At 36.5% G+C, this 16,184-nt stretch overlaps 1 protein-coding gene and 1 long non-coding RNA gene across 2 annotated transcripts; one reads left to right on the forward strand and one right to left on the reverse strand.

Annotated features, from left to right (window-relative positions):
* The first annotated feature begins 4,829 nt into the window (after positions 1-4,829).
* LOC119794952 lies at positions 4,830-7,130 on the forward strand. Its single transcript, XR_005282276.1, has 2 exons — positions 4,830-5,253; positions 6,720-7,130. It is a non-coding gene; the product is annotated as an uncharacterized LOC119794952 (long non-coding RNA).
* A 5,196-nt stretch (positions 7,131-12,326) lies between these two features.
* On the reverse strand, positions 12,327-15,567 carry oip5 (opa interacting protein 5). Its single transcript, XM_038302756.1, has 5 exons — positions 15,289-15,567; positions 14,959-15,025; positions 14,003-14,125; positions 13,206-13,287; positions 12,327-12,943 (listed from the first exon to the last, which is right to left on the reverse strand). The coding sequence occupies exons 1-5, from the start codon at positions 15,458-15,460 to the stop codon at positions 12,845-12,847; spliced, it is 543 nt and encodes a 180-aa protein (XP_038158684.1). The 5' UTR covers positions 15,461-15,567; the 3' UTR covers positions 12,327-12,844.
* Positions 15,568-16,184: the final 617 nt, after the last annotated feature.

The following is a 16,184-nucleotide window of genomic DNA, read 5'->3' on the forward strand; positions in this document are numbered from 1 at the left end:
CTATTGAGTTTATAGCCTCTTTCAATTACTCTCTAATATATACCATGTATTGTCAATACATGGTCTCTGTGCACATGTAGAGAAATATTAATATCCTTTATAGCCCTTATGGATAGATGCAAACTACATTTTTTTTTTTTGCTTTATACTTGTGACAGTGTAAATACAATAAAGTTAAGTTGTATTCTAGTCTAAATAATCAGAAGTACAGATATCCTCCAAAAACTAAAATCCAAAAATGAAAATTCAATTCTTTTTTTTTTTATTCAAGTAATCTAAATTATAAATTTAGAGAGAAAAACTCTAGGATTAAGCAACTTTCAAACTCTAGGATTAAGCAACTTTCTTGGTTCAAGATCTTACTGTAGAGACCTATTTAACATATCTCCATCTCAACAGATCCCTGCTTTATTCTAAAGCTTAACCCTGAAATTAAATCACAATTTAGAAGAGATTATTGGACATTTCAATCAGAAATTTGGAATAAAAGCGGATATGCAGGGTTTATGCAGGAATGAGTAACTCTAATTTAATGCTTTTTAATTCTCTTAGAAATAATTTTAATGCCATCAACAAGTACCCATGACTCATATATATACACTATATTGCCAAAAGTATTTGCTCACCTGCCTTGACTCACATATGAGCTTAAAGGAATAGTACACCCAAAACATGATTAGCCTTCATTTTCTACTCACCTCCATGCTGAACAACACTCTGGAGTACTTTTTTGATATCTCAAATGCATCTGGAGATCTGGGAGGCTTCTTGCTGTCTGCTGACATTCAAATAATGGAGGTCCATGGCGCCCGAGACAGAAAGGTCCATAAAAGTCCACAAAAACGTGTCAATATTCCTCCATACTGCTCGTCCAATGTAATCCAAGTGTCCTGAGTGGGTAGCATCCAGAATTTACTCGAAACGAAGTAATTTAGAATGTTTTTAGAGCATAAACAGTAGTGTATAGGATTTCCTAATAGCGCCCCCATGCGCGCTCACGATTCTACGGAAGCCGGCAGACCAAACCGGAAGGAAGTGCGCATTCAGCGTCTGGTCTGCCGATAATGCAAGCGTAGAAGAAGAAATGTGCTGTTTACCTGTGCAAAGAAAGAAACAACGAAAGAAAAATGTCTGAGGACTTCAGTGTTGAGGAAGAGCATGAGTTCTTTGCCGAGCTGAATGCGCTGGTTTGGTCTGCCGGCTTCCGTAGAATCGTGAGCGCGCATGGGGGCGCTATTAGGAAATCCTATACACTACTGTTTAGGCTCTAAAACGTTCTAAATGACTTCGTTTCGAGTAAATTCTGGATGCTACCCACTCAGGACACTTGGATTACATTGGACGAGCATTATGGAGGAATATTGACAAGTTTTTGTGGACTTTTGTGGACCTTTCTGTCTCGGGCGCCATAGACCTCCATTATTTGAATGTCAGCAGACAGCAAGAAGTCTCCCAGATCTCCAGATGCATTTGAGATATCAAAAAAGTACTCCAGAGTGTTGTTCAGCATGGAGGTGAGTAGAAAATGAAGGCTAATCATGTTTTGGGTGTACTATTCCTTTAAGTGACATCCCGTTCCTAATCCATAGGGTTCAATATGACGTCGGTCCACCCTTTGCAGCTAGAACAGCTTCAACTCTTCTGGGAAGGCTGTCCACAAGGTTTAGGAGTGTGTTTATGGGAATTTTTGACCATTCTTCCAGAAGCGCATTTGTGAGGTCGCACACTGATGTTGGACGAGAAGGCCTGGCTCTCAGTCTCCGCTCTAATTCATCCCAAAGGTGTTCTATCGGGTTGAGGTCAGGACTCTGTGCAGGCCAGTCAAGTTCATCCACACCAGACTCTGTCATCCATGTCTTTATGGACCTTGCTTTGTGCACTGGTGCACATTCATGTTGGAAGAGGAAGGGGCCAGCTCCAAACTGTTCCCACAAAGTTGGGAGCATGGAATTGTCCAAAATGTCTTGGTATGCTGAAGCATTCAGAGTTCCTTTCACTGGAACTAAGGGGCCAAGCCCAGCTCCTGAAAAACAACCCCACACCATAATCCCCCCTCCACCAAACTTTACACTTGGCACAATGCAGTCAGACAAGTACCGTTCTCCTGGCAACCGCCAAACCCAGACCCGTCCATCAGATTGCCAGATGGAGAAGCGCGATTCGTCACTCCAGAGAACGCGTCTCCACTGCTCTAGAGTCCAGTGGCGGCGTGCTTTACACCACCGCATCCCACGCTTTGCATTGCACTTGGTGATGTATGGCTTGGATGCAGCTGCTCGCCCATGGAAACCCATTCCATGAAGCTCTCTGCGCACTGTTCTTGAGCTAATCTGAAGGCCACATGAAGTTTGGAGGTCTGTAGTGATTGACTCTGCAGAAAGTTGGCGACCTCTTCGCACTATGCGCGTCAGCATCCGCTGACCCCGCTCCGTCAGTTTACGTGGCCTACCACTTCGTGGCTGAGTTGCTGTCGTTCCCAAACACTTCCATTTTCTTATAATACAGCTGACAGTTGACTGTGGAATATTTAGGAGCGAGGAAATTTCACGACTGGATTTGTTGCACAGGTGGCATCCTATCACAGTTCCACGCTGGAATTCACTGAGCTCCTGAGAGCGACCCATTCTTTCACAAATGTTTGTAAAAACAGTCTGCATGCCTAGGTGCTTGAATTTATACACCTGTGGCCATGGAAGTGATTGGAACACCTGATTCCAATAATTTGGATGGGTGAGCAAATACTTTTGGCAATATAGTGTATATATATATATATATATATATATATATATATATATATATATATACATTTAATGAATTTTAATGCCAATTAAGGCCTTAATTTAAAAAAATAATAATTTCATGACTTTTAATGATTTTTAATGAACCGCAGAAACCCTAATATGTTAAAATTGTTAAATAACTTAAAACATCAAAATCATAGTAATGAAACTATTATGTGAAAATGGGAATTAATGTCAGAAAATAAATGACATTTAACAAAATAATAATATGATATTAATAGATAACAGATAGAGAATCTTTTTTAAAACAACTATATGAATCAGGTTATTTGGTTGATTGTACATTCATTAGACTAAACTGGAAATCCTTTTTTACTTAATAACCTGCAGTTTCTTAGTGTGTGTTACTAAGTCCTGCTTATGCTGGTCTGGTAGCGCATGTTGACACACCGGAACCAAACAGAACATTGGCTGGTATTCCGCTGATGGACAAATAGAAGTACAACAATAATATTTTCACCAAATGCAAACAACAATATGTTTTTCTTACTTGTGAAATGTTATCCCCCGAGCCCTAACGTCAGCCTTTCGTCGATTTGAACACAATAATGCCGCGCAGTGCTGAGGCATTTTCAGCTGTTTTGGTAGAACCAGAATAGTACGACCGCTCAAAGATGGCGGCGGCAACCTCGGCAATGGTTTGTCTTCTTCTACAATTCTATAGCGGTTGGTAAATAACTGTTGATGCGCGTTATCGCCCCCAGCTGGTATGAAGTGTGAACCGGGACAATAAAAATAAAACAAAAACATATTCTTTCAAGTATAAAATAAACATATATATAGTAGAACTGTTAGCTCTCTCTATATATAACAATCAGATATTTAATTTCTCTGTGAAAAATGAAAAGCATTTAACCTTATTTTAATTTTGGAGAAATTGTAAATTAGCAGAACTCTTTCAATGCTTTATTTCTTAAAATATTTAATAAAAAAAACTTTAAGAGTTTCATTTCTCAACAGTAATTACATAAATATGCATCACGTGTTCTCCTACTAAACCATCAGCCATTTGTTTCCTTTTCATATTATTGTATTTGCAGTTGGTAATCACAAATAATCATTTAATTTTTAAGCATATCTTTATTACATTTTTCAACTTATACAGGCAACAAAAACCCCACACAGTGAAAGACATGAAAAGTAAAAATAAATAGAAATAAATAAGTCAGTAAATAAAACTAAATCAGGGAAACCTGTAACAATATGTTCCTAAAAGAATAATATAGAGTACGGATACTAAGAAAACAAAACAAAAAGAACACGAAAACATTAAAGCTCAGATTATTAATCAATTAAAAGGATACATAAGCAGATATCCAGGCATTACAGTGTCACTACAATAATTGGTTGAATACTCACTGAAGTATTGTTCCTTCCAGGAATCTTAGACCAGATAAGTCAATAGAGTCCCTTCTGTTTAGTCCGTTCACTCTCTATGTCAATGTAATCTAAGAATGGATCCCATGTTTTGTAAAATAACAGAGGTTTGTCCTTAATCCAGTGGGTCATTGAACATCCAGCAGTCTCCGCATATAAGGATTTACCGTATGTTCAGTGCTGGATGTAAACCATTTAATTTTAAGGGACATACCTGAAATTAAAATGAAATCTTAAACTAAGGTCATGAAAATAGTTTAAACATTTGAACTAAAGTCCCAAAAATAATATGTTGGACATACCTCCTAAACTTTCAACAAATTATAATTGATTTTGGCCTTTGTCATTCATTATATCACTGAATTCAGAATAATAATTTCACCACCAGATAAAAAGGTTTTCACGAATCCTGTTTGGAAAACTCCTGCTCAGTGTAAGACATGGAGGGACAGGTAGATATTTAAACACACCTGCTAACAAATGGGTTTAAATTTTTAACTGGCCTTTTAAATTTGTACAAACTATATATCCTGTAAAGACATTAAGCCTGAGTTTAAAATTGAAAATTTGTACTTGTTTAAAAAAAACAATAAATTTTATCAACAGACATTATATAAATTAAAACGTTTTCCTACAAAACTGCATTTAATTATCTCTCGATTAAAATTTTTTGTAACACACCATTAATTAAACATGATAAAGGACTACAGAAAAAGGTGCGTATCCCGGGCGGGGCTTAGAGTTGATTGACAAGCTCTTTGTCCAATCAGCGCAGCCATCCTGTAGCTCGTACTAGCATAGCAAAGATGGCGTAGGAGCGAAGGGTGGAAGGAGGAGAGGACCTTCTTCTCTCCCCTTTACCGTGTCTAGGAGCGGAGGGAAGGGGGTCCGAAACTTTTAAGCTGTCCTTTCAATTTACGGCTGTTCTTATGAAAATAAAACCCGGCGGTCCTGCAGGTGGAGAGGACTCCTAATATGGAACCGCAGAGGAAGGATCCCCCGGCTTTTGTTTACCATTGTGTGCAGCTGCATGATCCCAGAGGCAAAGTGGAAATATCTCTGCATCGCTCCTCAGGTGAGGGCTTCACTCAACATTTCCCTGTGAATTTTCTTGATCTAGTTTTATTTTAAGTATTACAACTGTTCAGTTAATTATATTACAAATAAAGGTGTTAGTCCTTTACTATCAGTGTTTGCTTATAGATTTTGCAAATTGAGATCAGTTCACTTTATGAAATTGCATTTTTCCAGAGGGGGTTCGTGCATGAACAACATTCCTGCAAACGGTGAATAAATATTTGAATAAAACATGAATAAATCATTATATCTGTGTAACATTAACCATTTAAAATGATAAATATTATATATAAAAATGTGGTTTTGAATCAGATAAAACCTTTTTTTGCATCTTAAACTCCACTTTTCTTGTTTTCCTCATTTTATTACAGAGCACAGCAAATAAAAAAAAAACTGGCATCTAAGAGAGATTCACATTTTTGCTTTTTTAATCACACAGGGCTGAATGTGTTTTTCCCTTTTTCCTTCCTTATGCAGATGCATTATTGGTGATTCTCTCAACCATCAAATAATTTGAGTTCCTGGCAAAAACAAAACCACTTTAGTCATTTTTTTGCTTCACTTGATAAACTTACAAAAATATGTTTTAGATAAACTACAATATCTATTAAAAACAAAAATATGGTTTTATATCGAGAGTTTTTGCTGTATGTCATTTGCCCCTTTTCTGCCCCTTAAAAGGCTGAAATTTATTTTTAATCAGTACTAACTATATTGACAAATGGGACAGAAATTCCTAATTTTAATGAAAAATGTAATCTGCTTTAAAGATGCATAAGTATTATGTTTTCTTAAAAAAGCACACCTGTCCCTAGATATGTCATTTCCTCCCAAAAATGTCAAACTTTTAACTTTTTTTTTTTAACCTTTTCTCCTTGCAACTGCATCAGTCGTGATGTAACAGGAGAGTTTATGGCAGGATAGCAGTGAGCTCCATGAAAGGAAGAGAAAAGGGGAAAAATATCAAGGAAAACCTTTGAAAAAAAGTAGAGTAGGTTTATTGGTTTGTGTCTCATATTGAGTTTGTGTCTCATAAGGAAATGTCTCATATTTCCTTTGAATGAAAAATGAGAAAAATACAAAAATACAATTTGACGTTGTGCACTTTGAGTATATGCTAACTCTAAAACAGAGATTAGCGTGCTTATTTGTCATGAGATGATAAAAGAAATGCTGAATATTGTCATTTCTATCTCTATATATACTACATGGTATATTTACGCAATTTCATTACAACCACTATCAGTTAACATTTATAAACATTGTTATGAAGCAAAACAAATTAAATTATTTCTAAAAATATATGTTGGATTTTTGTTTTGTGAACAACTGCACAAAACAGGGCTAAGCTCCCCACAGCGTTTATAACATTAACATCTATTTTTTTTATGTAGAATTGCTATTCGTATTGCAATGAAACAGAATCAAACTGTCATAAAACATCACTTTGAAATTATGCTACAGGTGAGATGAAGTGACCCAGGAGAAGATTCAAAACCAACAACATGACTCCTCCACTTCTGCAGAGTCCTGGAGAACAGCAGATAAGATTACCGGCCTTCACCGCCTTTCCTCCTGTTTTTGTGGGACACTGGACATCTCTTCTGCGGCAGCCCCTCTTGTCCTGACCTCTCTCTGCAGCCTGATCGTTGCTAAGGACAGCTTCCCAAGAATGAAAGTCATCCAACCTTGTAGACGAAAATCACAATAAATAGCCTCATGTAACAGCAGCCCTGAAGCTGTTTGATTGGCTTGAAGGAATGGGTCAATCTCGGCCCGTTATGCATCTAAACAAGGTTGTTTATTTCCCCAAGAAAAACAAAACAAATATCTCAAGGTTTGATCATGTAAAAGGTAAAGACACAACATACTGTAGCAAAGATCTGATGCCTGTGATTCAAAGTGAGATTCATTGATTAATTCTTTATTTAACTACCTCATTGCCACAGCAAGTCCAACAGGGTGGAAAGGAGTGTTTTCTGAACAAGGAGTCATTTTACTCACCCATAAGAGCTTTTATTATCGAAGTAATTTAGTTGACAGGTTGGTAGAAAATATGTTTGCTTTTGCATATCTTCATCATTTGTCTTTTTTTGTTTTGTTGGTTTTTAGATGGAGGAAAATGGATGCTTTAAACCTATTTGCAGGTATATTCTCACACAGAAGGAACACCTTCATTAAAACTATTGTGATTTTATGGTATTTATTGAAAATAAATTGAAAGAATCATTAGAAAGAATCAGCTTCTAAAAAAATTAGGTTAAATGAGCAGCAAAACTTAAGTTTCACATATGTCAGCAGAATTTACCATAATTTCTACCAGATTAAATTTGGCAACACGTTGGGGAGGGGCATGGCCCCATTACTCCACACAGCTAAAGAAAGTCTACATCCAAGGAAGATTCTTTGAATTTTAAACCCTTTTATGGTTTTTTTTTTAATGACATTTAATTTAGACAGTATTTTCTAAATTCCAGCTCCTACCTTTTCTTGTCTTTTTTTCCATTTGGGACTTCCTGTGCGTTGGTTTTTTAGGTCTGCAAGCGAAGACAAATTAGGCAGCAGTGCTCATTTGGGTCACTCCCTGTGAGCAAAGCGGGACCCGTTTTTATCCTGCTCCCAAACCGTGGTCCAGCTTTAGCTCATCTCACAGAAGGTTTTGATTTTATCTGACCTTCACCAAGACAGGAGGAGCTGCGGTTTAGAAATAGTTACCCATTTGATTTCCTTTTTTCTTTTTGTCATAGACATGTATAGAAAAAAAGTTACACTTTACCGGGATCTGTGCAATATTTGATCTTAACTGTCATGTTGTTGACCAAACTGTATATTGTATAAACAAGTGACAAGTTGTTTGAAAGCAACAAAATCACCAATGTCTTCCATTAAGATATGTATAGACTCATGTGTGTTAGCTTATTTAGCAGGACTGTGGTGCCAACATTATAGTAGCCATGCATGACCAGTAGTAATGCTTGCTTCATCGAGAGTATTGACTTGTAGGCGGAGCTGAAGCTCAAATCTGTGGAGACCATCCCAGTTAAAACTGGGGAATATTAGACTCCTAAACTACACCTTTAGGTTTGTCTAATCTACATATTGCTTTAACCTAACAGGTAGTGCTTGATCCCTGCTTTAAAGCATTTATATGTTTAGGAAAAATAAAAACTGGGGATAGGAAAATTATACCGTTGAGTTTTCAGGTCTGATAAATGATGATCACAAGTAGAGGTGCACCGATTCAGAGGCTTTTGTGGCATTTTGACCTTCTGATTGAATTTGGCCCAATGTGGCTTCTATTTGTTTTTTATGTATAAAATACATAAATATATATATATATATATATATATATATATATATATATATATATATATATATATATAAGAACAGCATTCAAAATGTTATTCTAATGTTCTTGTCGTAATTGGACATGAAATTGGAACATAGTTTTGCCCATTTCCATAGTAGGAAATGGGAAAAACTATTTCATATTTCATATATTCATACTATTTGTTTTACTACCATTGCTGGTAGTAAAACAATTGCTTTTGATACTAATATTATATTAACAGTCAACAGCAAATGGAAACAGGAAATCGACCCACATTTGCTTTTTTTTTCAAGCTGATTACTTTGAAATCAATCTAACCGATCCAAAAGGTGCTGCCAATATTTTTTTTATTCTTATTAGTTTTTAGATATTGCTGAGGTCTTCTTCCTCCATGTATTACATTTATCAACCATTTTAAAGAAAACATTAACAATTGAAATAAAATGACAGAGCAGAAATTCATGCATCCTTTCATGACCTTAAATCAATGCTGCTGAATGCACTTGTGAATTGGCCGACGTGTGCGCGTATAGGCCGATACTGATACATAAAATAGGCTAATGTTTGTTGGCAGTCTATTCCTAAAGGACGCTGTTTAAAAATATTTTTTTTGTTTTTTTAAACACATCTCTAGTTAGGAGTTGATGCAAGTTCACATTGTTCTGTGAAAGGGTAAAGTCACTGTAAAAAAAGGGTTTGTTAACTTAAAGAAGAGGAATTTTAAGCTGGTCTTAGTAATAACCACAGTTAACATAAGACAGATTTTATTGATCCAACAATAGGGGAATTCATGTTGATGCTGATAGCTATGAAACCTGCAATCAAAAACAAAGTAAATTTGCAAAACAAGCAGAAAGAGAATAAAAGTAATGTACCCTGCAAAAAACTAGATTACAGGAAAAGCCACTCAAATCAAGTGAAATTATCTTCAATGGAGCAAAAAAATTCTTGACATTTCTTGATTAAAGATTTTTAAATCTAGAGAAAAGCAGGTTGAACAATTAAGATTAGAAATTATTCTTGTAACAAGATAAATTATCAAAATAGAAGTTTGTTTATATCTTAGTAAGAGCCAAACAATTTGTTGTGTATAATAGATAATGATAGACTAATTTTCCTGAAGTGATGATGATGCTGGTATTTGCATCATCATGATAAGGATTGTGGAGGGCGATTATATCAAAAAACTGCAGTAGTGTAGATTATTCAGTTTATGATAGAAGCTAATCTGCCATTTATTGAGCCTTCCTGCTGTCTTTCTTTCTCTCGCTGCTTTGCAGGTCAAATGAACCTTTCATAAGAATCTCCCTTCAGGTTTCTTCTCCCCTCGCTTCCTCAGTCACTCTAAAACACATAACTGTGAGTCCTCTTAACTCTGAAACAATGTCCACACTGAAGAGCGTTTGAAGTGAGCTGGACCTAGTCATGATAACATATGGTGGGTTCACTGACTGGAAAGAGATTAGATTTGCCAAAAGCGGATCTCTCGGTGTACCTTTATGTGTGTCTATCTACATTGTGTTCTGGAAAGTTTCAACTTAATAAGTTAAAAGAGCTTAAAAAAAAAAAATCTTCATTAGAACCAAATCTCAGGTAGGATAATATTTGCAGAAAGGATTCAACATAGATTACGACCTGGGAGGTTTTTGTTTATGTGCATGATATGTACAGATGACCTCATAGTATTGAGATCAGAGCATTCTATTTTAATCCACACAATTGTATTTAATCAGTATTTTAGAAGCAATAACCCTAAAGTAATGCATGAATTTAGCTCCAGGAGTTGGTGTTTAAAAGATTGTGTAACTTTGAAAGCTTTTATTTCCAGCTATGCGTTAGCCACCTATTCTTCTTAGCTTTTTTTTTTCTTGCTTTGTGTCGTTTTAATACACCCTTTTAATCAACCAGAACAAGAGAAAGGCTTTACATTTTATTTCTTGTAGCATCCATAAAGACCCTCTCCTTTCTTAAAAGGTTGCAGACTTAAATATATATGACTGACACTTGCGTGAAAAGCACTTTCAACAACAACTTGCACCGTCGTCGTCACCATCATGTCTTGAATGAGGTGTTCAGGCAACCCTGTAATGTTCTTTCTGGTGATTTTTGAGCAAGTAGACGTCCAGGTGATATGAATTTGTGGGTTAAAAAAATATGCATGACTTAGCAGAATAATGAATGATTTGTATTGCATGCAATAACCTAACCTCGTAATGTGAATGGGTGTAGTTGAGGGATATAGGATTTTCCAATGTAAACATGGGTATGATCGTTTGCTGCTTAAATCAGCTCTGATGGTCAGTTTTTCTAGTTTAGCTGCTGTTTATGAAACATAAAAAGCACTAAAAGAAGGGGTTGATCAGTTTGCTTTTTTTCCCCCTGTTGTGTCACAGTGCATCTCTATTCTTGTTCCCATGAGGAAGAACTTAAATGCTTTGGTAAGATTACTGAAACTACTTTGTTGATCAACTGTCCCACTGAGATGGTGGGCTGTATAGAAACTATGCATTCCAGAGGGAGGAGACGGGCATGCCTATTATCTATGAACCTCTTGTCTGGTTTTGTAATAAATTAAAAAGAAGCTGTATCAGAAAATAAAAAAATCAGCAATAAACAGCAGCATGGTGCCAATCAAATGTTGTCAAGGTTTGGTCTTCTGTGTTTGAATATGACTTGGGTATGAAAATGTGCTAAACAGTGAGCTCCTTTGTAGGTGTTTTTATACAGCAGACACTCAAAGTCTAATATAAGTAAAAAGTTCATATACTTACATATAAAAGCCCCAACTGAATAACTAGTGTTCATATTTAAACTACGTATAACATTTAAAATCAACTATTTTTTTAGCTTTGCGCTAGCATGCTATCCTTTATACAACTTATTTTCAATGTGGTATTTTACCCAGCAGGAAGCATCAATCGTAACCACGCTGTGCCTGTGCTGTGAACAAACACCCACTTTCTCAGCTCATTAAAGGTTAATGTGGGATTGAGAGTGATCATTATGGCTAATGGTTGATACAGAGTGGTTCTTTTAACAGTTAATTTGCACAGGGCAGCAAGCTTTTTTTTTTTTTTTAACTATTCTACAAGTTGTGAAAATCTGTTTTACGGCCAGTTAGCGGTGGTGGCATTCTACGATGTCCAGAAATAGGCGACACCATGATATGGAGACGTGGCTTTCTATTGCATGCAAATATTTTTCATCAAAATAAAAGATAAACTATTTAAAACCCAGGTAATACAGTAGGAGTTATTTCATAATATATTAATTAATAGGTGACTTTGAGAGCCTTAAAAGAAAAGGGGGAAATGAGAGAGCCTTTAATGCTTTTTTGAGACAAAAAAAAAAGCAAAGGCTAAAAAAAAAAAAAAAAAAAAAAAAAAAAAAAACACCTCAGGAAGCCTTAAGAGAAACATACCCACAGCATAACAGATCACCCACCCTGCTCAACAGTGAGCAGTCAGTGATTTTCTCAACATTGATAATGGTCTGTATTTTGAATACTGAAGACCCAAGTAAAATAGACTTTAGGTATATTTACAAGGAATGGATATACATTTTCTCTAGAAAAGTCCCTTATTTAGTAATTAAATACTTCAGAAATGAACCATTCGTTGATTTTTATTTTTTACATTTATTCCTAAATGGAGAAGAAATCCAAATCCATTGAATGAGTATGAGTAGCAAAACTAGAGTCCTTTGAAAACATTCAAAATTATGAACAAGTGTATATGAAGATCTAAGAATAGTCCGATGAAATGTGAAGAATTAACAATATAACTGGAAGAAATATTTGATTTCAACCTGTGCATCAAACAGTCTATTAAGATGGTAAACCTGTTCTTTTCAGTCAACAGTGCTCATCGAGCCAACAGGATATTTTACACTGGACCACATTACAAATATCTGATGTACTTTTGCAGTTTGGTTGTTGTTAAATAATGGGTTCAAGGAGCGGTTAAAGATAAGAAGCTGTAGTTTCCTGTGGTTTGGGTAAGAATTCAACTACCGTAATAAAAGGGTTCAGAGCCAATTAAATTGGCTCTAGGGCCTAGACTCAATCCCTCCTAGAAAGCAACTGCAGGTCATCTGCTGCATATGTAAGTAGGAAGCTTTTGCCAAGACAGATATTAAAGATGGCCTTAATATTGATTATTAAAGAAATAGGGAATCAAAAAAAAAAAAGTATCTAGACTGGAAGGCATCAATGATGGTCCCAGTTTACACATTTGCAGCACAGACTCCAAGCAGCTTATTAGCTGTGCACAGTGCTTTGACTGCTCATGCTTGAGTCAGTCAGTCGGCTGCAGCTGTCTGCCAATTGATTGAGCTCCTCTTCAAACTCTTCCCTCACCTGTAGAGAAAGGAATCAGCCGTAGAATTAAAATCACTACATAATACTTTTATACACCATTTAATACCTATAGCTTTATAAATACACAACATTGGCGCCATCTGCAGGCTATATTTTCACTGCCTTTTTTTTTGCATTGGTTTATAAGAGCAGGGACTAACTATATTCTAATGGCACATTGCCAAAAGATATCCAATTGTAAAGGGGCCTTAATTGTGACCATAAACCTGAAAGTAGTGGGTCTAAAATTGTTTGGATTTACCTCAATAACAGTTTCTTGAAGGGGCTTCAGATCAAATGAGAGTGAAGATGTTTTCACCATTGAGCTGCTGTCGAGAATGTAGCTACAGGTAAAAAAAACAAAAAAGATGTATGGAGGTAAGCAGACAGGATAAGAAAAAAATACATATTTATTTAGTAGTTTGGTGGCATTGAAAGAAGCAAAGCTGAAATTAAATACCGTAATAACCCTGGGGATTCATTTGAAGCTTTTTAATGATTTCTCCAACAGTTTTTTAGGATTATATGATCATTTACCACAAGTTCAAATTAAGTGTGGATTAAGGGGGGGGGCATGCCCAAACTCAGCTCTAGCACAGAGGATTCTGATGATTACAGAGCAGAGAAACCTCTAAAACCTGCAGGGCAGTGACCCTCGGGGACCAACTTTGGGCATGCATGTTCTAAACTAATTCAGTTCCCCCCCCCCAGAACTTAGGATCAGCCCGCTTTATCCAAAACCTCACTTGACGACAGACTATGACAATGGTGCTCCAGAATCTCTCAATGTAGGGTTGGTGGAGGATTCCTGATTCCTTGTTGGTGGGTTTTTTCCCCTAAAAATAGCCATTTCCCTTCCTCCAAGGGGGAAATTTTAAATACTGAGATTAATATTTTAAGTAGAAAAAAGAAACCAAACATACAAATCAATCACACAGTCTTTTGGTTAAGTTCCTGGCCCGGCACTCTCTGACCCTCTAAAAAGTCCTATATAGAAAAAAACCCCAAGAAAATACATGATGAAATGCTCTGTGTGTCCCACAAACGGCGGCAGCTCACCTGCTCATCATTGCTTTGTTCAGGAGGAAGATGGAGCGAATAGCAGTGAGATGTAAGGGAGCAGCATGGATAACTCTACCCACGACATAGTTGCATGAACGGCACTTTAGATGGGAATAAATGCTGAAAATAAAAACGTTGACAAAATGAACTGTGAAACTCTCCACAGGTATAGATGCCTCATTCACAATGGATGATCCAAGTACCTCGTCAGACATTTTTACCTCATAATTAAAAGACATTTTACACATATAAAAACTTACAAAAGACTGCCTTATACACACACCGATCATTAACAATTTTAAAGGAACTTAAATTGAAAAAAAAAGAAGAAGAAAAACAATCGTAAAAAAATCACAGTACTAAGTTTAGTTTTGTACTCCACAACTTGGTGGTGACATGTTCACATGAAGATTCGTGAACTGTGGGGAGCAATTAGCCAAAAAGGTTCAATGCCTCATGAGGCTTCATCTCAGCATCACTAATTTGCATGTTTTCTAAGCCTTAAAAGGGCTTTTGTTTGGGCTACCCTATAAGCCTGGAACTCAATGATACTCCAGACATTTTGAATTGACAAAGCTTTCTTGATGGGAAGCAAAAAGTCTTCAAACTTGGAGTCCAGAGGTTTGTTTTGTCAACCTTTTTGGAACAACTACGACCTGGATGACTGAGAATCTTCACCAGCATACATTCTGCTTATAGGATCCTGGCCTAATACTATTAAAACAGGATCACAGTTTTTATTTGTTAGATGGGGAGCCTGAGATTTTTGGTTTTGTGACTCACGCACACTAAAGAATGAGCTCTTGCCCTATTTTATTTCTGCATTTGTTTGTTGTTCTTTTCCCTGATGACAAAAATACAACCCCTCCTTGAGAGACAGCAAGTGGCAGTGGCCCTGCTGTCCTCCTTGGCCCCCTGGTAGATTTCTTCTATAACTGCCATTGCATACTCACCAGTTAGTCATCACCCCTTTGTTTACTGACTCAAGTGCTTCGCTCACAACGACATCATTGGTTACTCCTGCAAGGGGGAAAAAAACCCCAAAACATAGAGCGATAAAGGAAAAGAGTTCAGTTTAATCCACACTGAGATAACTTCTCTTTAAGATCACGCGATATTTTAAGTCCATCGAGACACAGCTTTAAAAATGCAAACGTTATCAACATAAATGCAACCTTTATATTTAATGCATAAAAAAGGGGGACTCTCTCTGTCACTCACGGGAGGTGACATGGACATACTACTGGTATATTTGCATTAGATAGGACGTAAACAGAACCTACGTATGCACATGATGGAGTCGATGCTTTTGATTTCTCCACACACGGTTAAAGAGTCCGCCAAAATAGTGTTACATTGCAGACAGTGGAAAGTCATCAGCTGTCCCTGTTCGGCTGCTCCACTTATGCTTAAGTCGTCGAATCGCTCCACTATAAAGCTTTCGTCAAACTCCATAATGCTTACTTATAAAAAACATAAACAAGGTGGGATTCTTATTGGCGCTAGAACCTTTGAATCGAAAGGGACGAAACGTCACATCCTTCTTGTTCTTGTTCTTTTTTCTTCTTCTTCTTTTTTTATTTTATTTTACGACGGTCGGTAAGCAATTTATTGATGCGCAATACCGCCATCTACTGGAATGGAGTGTGGATAGGAACACAGTAGGCTATATAAATTCTCCCACAAAAAAAACAAAAAAAAATGTATATATATATATATATATATATCAAGGGCGTAGGTTTGATTTGAACTTTGGTAGGGACACTATTGGTCGGGTGTCATTGGTGCTGCAATATGCGTGCCCTTTTTTATGCTCGATGTGAGCATCCGTACTGATAAGACAAATTCATTGTTAAAAGAGAAAAGCATAATTTTGCTACATTAATAAAAATGTTATAAGCTCTACACTCATTAGATGCTTGTTTGAAGTATCGGTGGCTCTGATGAATGTGGAATTAGGACTGTTTTCCACTTTGTAAATGGTTTCATTTGCATGACTATTAGAGAAGGTAAATACAGTATTTTCTTTTGAAGATATACAATTGTGCAGAGTTAAACCCCACTCTTATATTTGTACCTACTATTCTCTCTCTGTATCAAGCAAAAATAATACATTCATTAAAATATTAACTTCACTATAAAAGTTGAACATCTGGGCTGTAGTTACTCTGTATAGCCC

This window comes from Cyprinodon tularosa, unplaced genomic scaffold (assembly GCF_016077235.1).
Source record: "Cyprinodon tularosa strain WSP-4 unplaced genomic scaffold, ASM1607723v1 ctg499, whole genome shotgun sequence".
Taxonomy (NCBI): Eukaryota; Metazoa; Chordata; class Actinopteri; order Cyprinodontiformes; family Cyprinodontidae; genus Cyprinodon; species Cyprinodon tularosa.

What these genes read in the sequence shown, in the direction of transcription:
- oip5 (XM_038302756.1), bottom strand. Translation starts at nt 15,460, where the DNA reads ATGGAGTTTGACGAAAGCTTTATAGTGGAGCGATTCGACGACTTAAGC. An exon ending in CGACTCCATCATGTGCATAC is followed by an intron (nt 15,026 to 15,288) that starts GTAGGTTCTGTT and finishes TCCCCCTTGCAG; the next exon opens with GAGTAACCAATGATGTCGTT. An exon ending in AAAGGGGTGATGACTAACTG is followed by an intron (nt 14,126 to 14,958) that starts GTGAGTATGCAA and finishes TTTTATTTTCAG; the next exon opens with CATTTATTCCCATCTAAAGT.